General features: G+C 43.5%; 1 protein-coding gene across 2 annotated transcripts; it reads left to right on the top strand.

The window, feature by feature from the left end:
* The first annotated feature begins 1,332 nt into the window (after positions 1–1,332).
* C21H15orf40 (chromosome 21 C15orf40 homolog) lies at positions 1,333–9,538 on the top strand. Of its 2 annotated transcripts, none has more exons than XM_005887132.3 (4): positions 1,333–1,621; positions 2,946–3,072; positions 5,144–5,271; positions 6,703–9,538. In XM_005887132.3, the coding sequence occupies exons 1-4, from the start codon at positions 1,472–1,474 to the stop codon at positions 6,796–6,798; spliced, it is 501 nt and encodes a 166-aa protein (XP_005887194.3). In that variant the 5' UTR covers positions 1,333–1,471; the 3' UTR covers positions 6,799–9,538. The 2 variants fall into 2 exon arrangements, with proteins under 2 accessions (XP_005887194.3, XP_070214473.1); XM_070358372.1 differs by having other exon boundaries at positions 1,566–1,704.
* The last annotated feature ends 785 nt before the right edge of the window (positions 9,539–10,323 follow it).

Here is a 10,323-nt window from a genome sequence, read left to right as displayed (position 1 = left end):
CTGATTCAAATGTATTCTTTTTAATGGCTGAGTAATACTCCATTGTGTATATGTACCACAGCTTTCTTATCCATTCATCTGCTGATGGACATCTAGGTTGCTTCCATGTCCTGGCTATTATAAACAGTGCTGCGATGAACATTGGGGTACACGTGTCTCTTTCAATTCTGGTTTCCTCAGTGTGTATGCCCAGCAGTGGGATTGCTGGGTCGTATGGCAGTTCTATTTCCAGTTTTTAAGGAATCTCCACACTGTTCTCCATAGTGGCTATACTAGTTTGCATTCCCACCAACAGTTGCCACACATTCTCATTTGCTTATCACGACATCATATGAGAAAAGTACTATTATAAGACCCATTTCACAGGCCAAGAAATTCATGTTTTAAAAGGTCAGTAAGTAGTGGGAAGTCAAATTTAAACCCAGGTCTATCTCCCAAGCTATAAAGTTGGGAAACTATTTTGCTGGGTCCCAAAATAACATGTCACCATTTTCAAACTTTACAATAAGACCCTGAAAGATACTTTGCCAATCTGTATTTACTGCAAAATATGAGAATTTTCTATTTTTTTAAGTGTAATTACTCCAGTATCTGTCCAACAAATTGTGATAATTTATTTGCGTTATCAAATGGTCCTTCTTTTAGGCCCACATAAGTAGTACTTTAATTTGCAAGAAAAAACTTTACCTGGAAATAGACAACCTTATAGGATATTAAAGAGCCGGATCTTCAAATGCAGTATGTTTTAGACAAATCTTTTCCCTTTCAAGTCCTATCTGCTCCAAACCATCTCCTTTTTGCTTCCCTGTTCCAGTCATTGAGATTCAAAACCTGAAAACTGTCCCTTGAACTAGACAATGCATCATTCCTAAGACAGCATGGTGCTATAGTATCCTAGCTCCAAAAGCTACACGGCTCATTACTCTTGCCTACTTTGTACACTTGAAAAATCCATTTTCCATCTTCTCCATTGGCAAAAGCTAAGACAACATTGAGTTTTTAAATTCAACTTTACTAAAACCTGAAAGAAATTAAAGAGAAAATAGGAACAAGTATAAACATTAATAATGGGTTTCCTGCCATTTGGATCATAGACCACCCCCCTCTTTTTTTTTTTAACCATTTGCAGTATCTCTTCACGGCTTCCCAGGAAGTACAGTGGTAAATAATCTGCCTGCCAATACAGGAGACCCAAGAGTCATGGGTTCGATTCCTGGGTGGGGAAGATCCCTTGGAAGATGAAATGGTAACCCACTCCACTCTTGCCTAGAAAACTGCGTGGACTGTGGAACCTGGCGGGCTACAGTCCGTGGGCTCTCCGAAGAGTCGGACACGACTTAACGACTGAGCATGCATGCAGTAGTTCTTCAGGTCTTTCCAGGAAGAAGGAGTCGTGCTCCGGCCAGCCAGAAGGCGTCGCCCTCGTGCCCTAGCGGAGGCTCAGGCCAACCGGGCCACGCTCCGCTGCTGCATGCGCAGGCGCAGAGGGCTCTTCCGTCGCCTGGCTGGGATGCAGCTGTTAGGCTACGGGTTGAGGCTGCTTGAAGCTGGATCTGGTTCTCGGGCTGTCACCCGGCTCCCTTTGGGCGACATGCCTAAGAAATGTGGTGCGACGAACAAGGCCAGTGGCAATTCCCGTGGCCGTGGGAGGGTGGGCCGCAGGAATGCTGGTTGAGGAGCGCGGGAGAGAAGCGGGACACGCGGGTGGGTAGAAGCTCCGCTAACCGCTTGTTGTCTCCGAGTCCCAGGCCTCCTTCTCCCCACCCGACTCGGCTGCGCCGCAGGCCACCCGGAGAGGTCGAGCACCTGGGCCGGCGTCGCGCGTGCCTCTCCCCGAGCGGTGACTGCCGCCCCTCCGGCCTCGCTCTCGCACTCCCAGGCTCGCGATTCGTGTTCCGGCAGCGCGGTGTGGCCTGTACTTCCCTGGGAGGCTCTCGCCAGCGTTCAGTCCCCTTTCCTTCCCTCGACTGTCTTCCCACCCCTCCGTCGGGAACCCACCACTTCCCATTTCCCTTTCACTGTCTCTGCAGGGCCGATTTCGGTTGGTTCCTAAGACTCGGCTCTAAATTTGCTTCCTGCTGGGAGCTTCCCCGTCGTCCCGAGGCCGAACTGCCTCCTCCTTCGCTGCGCGGTGATGCCCCGTGGGTGTGTGGTCGGCGCTCCTAGCACAGTGTACCAGTCCACAGTCCGGGCTCCTTGAGGGCAAGGGCCATGTGTCCTTATTCAATCTTTACTCATCCTTTGCCTCCACACCCCCCTGGTGCGCAGTTTATGTTTGTTGAGTGGAAAGTTCCTAGTACAGCTTCTGACACATAGTAGTTCTTTAAATCAGCTTCCCGGGTGGCTCAGCGGCGACGAGTTCGCCTGCCAGTGCAGGAGACAGAGATCCGATCCCTGGGTTGGGAAGATCCCCTTTAGGAAGAAGTGGCAACCCACTCCAGTATTCTAGCCTGGGAAATCCTATGAACAGAGGAGCCTGGCGGGCTACAGTCCCTGCGGTAGGAAAGAGTCAGACACGACTTAGCGGCTAAATAACAATAAGTCCTTTAAATACCACTGTTGTTCCTTTTTTCTCCACCCCTCCCCTCTTATAAACACGTCCAGCCGTGGTTGTTCACAAACGTTCAACTTGTGCTGCTTAAAATACAAAGATAAATAGTGAATAGTCGCTGCCCCTGAGGAATGGGAAATGCAAAGGAACCGGCTCTAAGGTTTACCAAGGCAGGAAAAAAACAGTGGAGTTGATGGGGAGGCTTTGTGGAATAATTGATTTGAGCCGTGAAAGATGTTGGAAGACCATTCTAGATGACCAGAAATCCTTGGACATGACTAATCAGCCTAATTTGCCTTGGTTAAGGGTGAAAAGGAATCCTGGCAGGATCAAATGCGTGGGAAAGTGTTTTGTAAACTGTGAAGCTGTACTGTGATTGTTCTTGTCGTTTTAGGGTAAAAACCAGAGCAAGGAACCAGAGAGACCACTTCCTCCCTTAGGTCCTGTGACAGTTGATCCTAAAGGCGGTGTCAGCATAGCCATCCATGCCAAACCGGGTTCCAAACAAAATGCTGTGACAGGTATACTTGGACCCTGGGGTAGGGATCTTGTATGAAGGACTCAGCTGTCCCCTGCTCCATCCTTCTTTTGCCTTAGTTTGCTGAAAATTTATCCTGTATGGTCAAGTGTATTTTTCACGTCTGCAGTTAGAGGCTCCTCCGTTTTTAAACTCTGAATTCTAATTTAAAGGTATAATCTAGTGCTTAAAACTGAATACGTATATATTTAAAGCATACCAAGTTAGATGAAAAACCACTGAACACTGTCTTTTTTAATATTTTATTAGCCAGTATTGTGGTGATCAGTTCAAAATACAAATATTGAATCATTATGTTGTACAGCTGTTATATGTCAATCATACCTCAGTTTTAAAAAAGGTATTTTAGAAAGAACTTATACAGAAACATATGTGGCCTAGATGATTCTTAGTTTGTCCTATTCCAAAAGTAGAAATGTTCAGAGAAAGATGTTTCGGTTATTTTTTAATGATCATTGGTCCAAGGAGGGAGAGAACCTGATGATCAACACCTGTGTGAGCTTTTCAGTCCAGGCTATGCAAAATATTTCTGGGCCCAGTTCTTTCATCTGTCAGATGAGATAGTTGGCCTGTTAGAAGCTTTTAAGCTATTCCCTGGACCCCCAAAATTGCCTCAGGGTTCTCTGTGGTGGGCACAGGTGAGGTAAGCAGAGAGGACTCTTGAGAACTGTTGACATTTGCTTTAAATGTTGGAATTTCAGGGGAAATTGAGTGGAGGTAGGGGATTCTGAGTGGGGGAAAAAGTTTGAAAAGCATTGATCTGAGTAGTCTTGATTGTCTTTGTCACCCACTAAAGCTCTGTATTCCAATTTTTTTAATATTTTGAAAACAAGACCTCAGAATTGGGGTGCTGGGCCTGGTTTGTGCTTATGGCCATGTTAGCGTGGCTGTGTGTTGGCTGTCCCCTCCTTAGCCAGCATTTTCTAAGTAGTCACTGTGGACACTGTCTCTGCATACTGTTGGAATACCATGTTTCATCAGATATAATTGGCCATCAACTGTAAGGTACACACGGTACTTTATGTACCAGTAAGACAGACAAAATCCACATCAACTAAACGTTTTCTTTCCCATCTAACACCTGGATTTCAAAGATACTAAAATTGGAAAACTGCATCATAAAATCAGTGACAGGATAGGAGAAGGGTTGTTCTACTGTCTCATTTCTGTGGACTGTGGCCATGTTTACACAGGCGAGATGAATGAGTATGGAAATGCCTGGGTAACCCCAAATGTAGGACTAGCTCAAGCTCATTTGCAAACTGCTTTGAATATATACTCCTCTCAGAAATGACATGGAGGACTGCAGGCAGGTTGCTCTTTATGAAGGCTGTATTGATGAGGAAGCCTGAACCACTTCAGAAAGCAGTGTTCATTGTCCCTGGATTTCAAAGCATGAATTCAAGTTTATTTTTGAATCACAACATCACTTTGTAGCTATGTGACCCTGAACACATTACTTCTCGGTTCCAGTTTCCTCATTTGTAAAATGGAGATGATAAACTATAGGAATGAAGTTATTATTGGTAAAGCCCTTAAAATATGTTTGTGTGCCCTTAAACTTGGTGTAAGTGCTATGTAGCTGTTAACTAAATAAATACATTTTAAAAACATCAGAGAGGCATTTCACTGAGGTGAACCTAATGCAGTGCTGCCACTTCCCTAATGAGGAAACTCTGAACAGCCCTGTACAATCTGTGAGCTACCTCATTCACTCATTTCTCAGTGACTGCTGGGCTAAAGCCCAGCTCCCCTGACTCCTTGCCTGGGGCTCTTCCTATCAGACCAGGAGCAGTTTCCAGCTCCTAATTCCAGATTATTGCTCAGGACTCTGTGGGCCCACCTTGGTCAGCAGGTGAAAACCAATTTTCTTCTCTGGGTTTCTATAATGGAAGTAGCATGTTTATGTTTCTTTAACTGATGAGCTTCATCATTCTTCATTCAGCAGTTATTCACTGAATCCCTACTGTATGCCAGACAAATGCAAATGCTTTTACAAAATATCCCCACTTCATGAAGAAAAGGAACTCTATGAGGATCTGTTCTCATTCCAGACGTGACAACCGAGGCTGTGAGTGTAGCCATTGCCGCACCTCCGACAGAGGGAGAGGCTAACGCGGAGCTGTGTCGCTATCTTTCCAAAGTCTTAGAACTCAGGAAGAGTGATGTGGTTTTGGATAAGGTAGGCCTCTCTTTCTCTCAACATCTTTGAGTACTACATCAGTCATTACTTTTAAAACACCAATTTTTTTCTTTTCAAAATAATTGAAAAACCAGTTGTTTTTAACTCTCGTATACATTTAATCACCAAAAATCTATAATTCTTCCTACTCCCCTTCCTCCCAAATGCCTTAGTCCTTCTGAGTTCATGCCTGTACCTGCTCTGTCAGATTAAACTTGCTTGTCTCTTCCCTCATCACCTTAGTAGAAACATCTAAAATGCTTCCTGTTGTTTGTAATCTCCATTAGTGAGTCCATCAAGCACATCTGGTCCAGCATGTACTTGCTCACTGGGAGACACTCATTAAAGAGATGGCTCATACAAAGTCATTAATACTTCTGCACTACAAGGGTCTGCACTAGAGGTGGTGATCAAAATCACCTGGGAATGATTTCTAAAACACGGGTTCCTGGGCATTACCTCAGGCTTACTCAAATAGAATCTGCAGGAGTAAGACCCACTCAAGCTTATATTTCTTACAACTCTGCTTGTTTTCCAGTGCTATATTCTGTAGCTCCCATCCAGGATCCAGTGGGCACTGAGTCATTGATTAGTAGGCTTCCCCTAAGCAGGAAATGGCAACCCACTCCAGTATCCTTGCCTGGAAAATCTCATGGACAGAGGAGCCTGGTGGGCTGCAGTCCATGGGGTCGCAAAGAGTCGGGCACGACTGAGCGACGAACACCAACACCTAAGCATCCATATGATCAGGCCATGCCCCTCCGCATCTCCTCCACAGCAGGTCGTTTCTGATTTTCTGCCAGCGCGCATGCCCTAACATCTGCCTAAAAGCCCTCCCCATGCTTCCACCTGTGCAGCTTCTACCCATCTAGATAAATACCTGCTCAGAATTTACTTTCTTTAAAGGATGTTTCTAAACAAATCCTTCTTATAGTTGTCTTAATCGGTTGTGGGATCATAGCACTTGGATATGTGGTCACTTTTTGTTTGGAATTTTTCAGAAATGTGTAACAGTATAGAGAATAGCAATCCTATATTAAGAATTATTTTTAATCAAAGTTTATATTAAATTGCAATGTTTGTTTTGGTAATTTAAACAAAAGTATTACTTGAAAACAGAATATTGTACGTCCAGATTCCATACTCATTTTGAAAATGCCTAATTTTTATTACTACAGAATTGATGTATGAAGGTAAAACCTCTGGGGAATTGTAAAAGAAAAAGAAAAAAAGTACTGAACCGGAATCTGTCTTTGGATAGACCAGAAATGGCTAGGAGAAAGCAGCACTAAGCTACCAGGAAAACTAGCCCACCTGTGACAGCCCCACAAGGACACGGTGGTGTATCCTCAGCAACTGAAGTCTGCTGTCACTAATAGCATTAGAAAGTTTAGTGTGTTGTCCTGACACCGATTTTTCCTTTTGGTCCAGGGTGGTAAATCTCGTGAAAAAGTGGTGAAGCTTTTGGCCTCCACACCTCCGGAAGAGATCTTGGAGAAATTGAAAAAGCAAGTTGAAAAGAAATAAAAGCAAGAAATGAAAAGTACGTCCTTGAAAAACTTTTTTTATTGCTAATGATGGAGAGACTGTTAAAATACACTTAAATACACAGAATGTGTAAATATATTTTATAAGAACAGGACTCAAAAAAGAAGTATGAAGATTAAAAGTACTGGACATGGAACTTAGGTTCTCAAATCCCTGATCCCAAACAGCTCGGGACATGTTACTCTGTTTTCACAGAATTACAGAGTACAGAACTGGAAAGGATATTTAGGATGACCTGATTCAGCCCCTTTCATTTTGTGATGAGGCTTCTGACTTCAGAAGTTGAGAGTATTCAGGATCACTTGGTGCAAGATGGCAACTAGAACTTAGATCCTTTGGCTTCTAGCTGAATGCAGTTTATCCTGGTTGTAAATTAAAATGGTAATATTTCCACAGCAATTACTGGAATTCTGGGGACTGCCTTCTAATCCAGTTTAAAAGTGACAGAGGAAACCTGTCACACTGCTTCGTAGTGTCACTTTATATTTTAAAATGCTTATGTAAATGGCTTCCCTGGTATCTTAGCTGGTCAAGAATCCACCTACAATGCAGGAGACCCTGGTTCAATTCCTGGGTCAGGAAGATCCACTGAAGAAGGGATAGGCTACCCACTCCAGTATTCTTGGGCTTCCCTGGTGGCTCAGCTGGTAAAGAATCCGCCTGCAATGCAGGAGACCTGGGTTCGATCCCTGGGTTGGGAAGATACCCTGGAGAAGGGAACAGCTACCCACTCCAGTATTCTGGCCTAGAGAATTCCATGCATTGTGTAGTTCATGGGGTCACAAAGAGTCAAACACGATTGAGCGACTTTCACTTTTATGTAAATGCAGCATTTTTTTGTCTTTTTAAAATTCTGTTGAGCATTTTGTTAAAAAGAACAATCAAGACTTGCAATTTAGAGAGTTCCCTGGCAGTCCAGTGGTTAGGACTCAGCACTTTCACTGCCACGGCCCAGGCTCAATCCCGGGTCAGGAAACTCAGATCTCATGAGCGGAACACTACCAAGCAAAGAAAAAAAAAAAAGATTTGTAATTTCATGTTAATATTCCTCTTGGATGGTAACTCCAGTCATCAAATCTGTTGTCCTTATGAATCTCCTAAGATCTTCAAAAGAAGACAGACGATCTGGAAACTATTTTCAATACTTGTGAAAGCCTGTCCTGTCAGAAGTCATATCTATATTGAGGCTTCAAAAACTAATAATAAGTATCTTGTTTTTAAATGTTCAATACAAACTATAGTAATTAAGGTAATCTAAATAATTACTAACTTTGCTGATGGAAGAGTTGATTTGCAGTTGTCTGCTTTGTCTAATAAGTACATGAGAAAAACCTGATAGACAAAAGTTTTTAAAAATATAAAATCCACTAAAAGGACCAATAATAAAAATGATGGATGGTAAAAGAACTGGGAGCCACTTGTCCGGTACAACTTATTTTGTTGAGAGGAACCAAGGACAATCAGTGCGGCGGCTCATCCGAAATCAGAGTAAAGGGCAGAGCACAGGTTGCACTCAGCTCCCTTCTCTTACGCCGTCTGCCGCCAGATGTGCTCTGCTTTACGTGGTCTTGGCTTCAGAATCCTTTCTGTTCTTTTTCAACACTATTCTGGTGTGTGCGCTACAGGCATTTTTTTACTTGTGGTCTTTACATGAATCCTTGTTTGTTAGGATGCTTTCCCTGATAAGTAACAGAAACCTAACTCATCTGGCTTAAGCAGTGAAGGGATTTATTAGCTCACATACCTGAAAAGTCTCAGAGGCAGGGTTTACTTAGGGGTTGGTTTGGCTCATCAGCAGTTCAGTGATGTCATAAAGGACCCACCTACTTTCCTTCCTGACTTACTTCAGCAGTGCCAGCTTTACCCTCAGGCCCACTTCCTTCCTGGAGGCAAAAAGGCAGCAGTTTTGGGCTTCTCATCCACCTATCCAGTTGGAAAAAGGGCCTCATAAGAGCTTTGGTATTTCTTTTCCAAAAGCTCTCCATCAGCTTCTCCTTGTATCTTGGCCCAGATCAGGTCACACGAAGTTTCTAAACCAGCCCCTATTGTCAGAGAATGCCAGGTTGTAACACAAGGTGCCTAAACCAGTGACTAATGAGGAGAGTTACTCTCACTGTTTTACACTAATCAGGGTCCATCCTAGAGCTGGAGATGGGCTCAGCCTAAACAGAAACAGGAGAGAGCAGAGAAGGGGAAGTACTTGAATACAAATTAGGAAAACTTACAGAAATAGGAGTCTGGATAGGAGTAACAGATATCTACCACAATCATCTATTTAAATAGCCATATTTTAACATAGGAACGTTTTTGCCTAGTCACTTTTTTTTTGAGAAACGCACTGTATCTTTTGAAAAAAGAACATCCAGTCATCAAAAGCAGTTGCCAGAGGTAGTAACTGGTCCAGGAGCTGTATCTGGGGACATGATTTCCCTTTCTTCCTCAGCGAACAAGGTTGCCTTTTAGCAGTCTGTGCTCTCCTGACCTGCACAGGAGGGCTGTTCCCCATTAATAACAATCACAGCTAAGGCCTGGGTACCTTGACCTGATGTGAAAGTGTAGTTAATGCAGCTTTCTTCAGCTGGACCCTGTTCTTCCTCCAAGAACATTAAGACAGGCCCAGTGACCTAGGACAAGGATACAAAACCCCCACCCCTATAACATGTGTCAGATAATATGATTATAGCTCTGCCTTCCCCCCATTAAATTTAAGTGACTGCTGTGTTTCTTGTCGTATCTGTTGTCCTGAGGGTCCAGCCTTTCAGGCAGCCCATGAACAAGGTCTGAAAGATACTTATCCAACTCTGGTGATGATAATATGGTGGTGGTCTAGCAGTGCATATGTAATCTATCATCTTCACTTTAATACATGATAATTACTCTTGCAAAAATGATTTAATTAAGAATAGTAAATTAATAACTTCGGTGCCTGCTGCTTGCCAGACACTGCTAGGTGCTTTGTCTACACTACACTGACCAAATTGGAGGCAGAAACAGGGAGCTTGAACTCCCGATGGCCGTGAGCTCCTCCTCACTAGTTTGCCAGCTGGGGGATGGAGAGAACCAGAGCATGCGGGTGGCACCTTTACAGTGCTTAAAATTCCGAACAGCTAAAGACTCACTAAAGAGCCTCTTGATAAAGGTGAAAGAGGAGAGTGAAAAAGTTGGCTTAAAGCTCAACATTCAGAAAACTAAGATCATGGCATCTGGTCCCATCACTTCATGGAAAATAGATGGGGAAACAGTGGCTAACTTTATTTTCGGGGGCTCCAAAATCACTGCAGATGGTGATTACAACCATGAAATTAAAAAACGGTTACTCCTTGGAAGGAAGATTATGACCAACCTAGACAGCATATTAAAAGGCAGAGACATATTACTTTGTCAACAAAGGTCTGTCTAGGCAAGGCTATGGTTTTTCCAGTGGTCATGTATGGATGTGAGAGTTGGACCATAAAGAGGGCTGAGCACTGAAGAATTGATGCTTTTAAACTGTGGTGTTGGAGA

Source organism: Bos mutus, chromosome 21 (genome assembly GCF_027580195.1).
Source record: "Bos mutus isolate GX-2022 chromosome 21, NWIPB_WYAK_1.1, whole genome shotgun sequence".
Classification (NCBI taxonomy): Eukaryota; Metazoa; Chordata; class Mammalia; order Artiodactyla; family Bovidae; genus Bos; species Bos mutus.
The sequence above is the reverse complement of the archived record's forward strand: the minus strand, read 5'-3'. Positions and strand labels throughout refer to the sequence as shown.

Coding starts and splice junctions, on each gene's coding strand:
- C21H15orf40 (XM_005887132.3), top strand. CDS start 1,472: ATGCGCAGGCGCAGAGGGCTCTTCCGTCGCCTGGCTGGGATGCAGCTG. Junction 3,073..5,143: donor CAAACAAAATGCTGTGACAG/GTATACTTGGAC, acceptor TTCTCATTCCAG/ACGTGACAACCGAGGCTGTG. Junction 5,272..6,702: donor GTGATGTGGTTTTGGATAAG/GTAGGCCTCTCT, acceptor CTTTTGGTCCAG/GGTGGTAAATCTCGTGAAAA.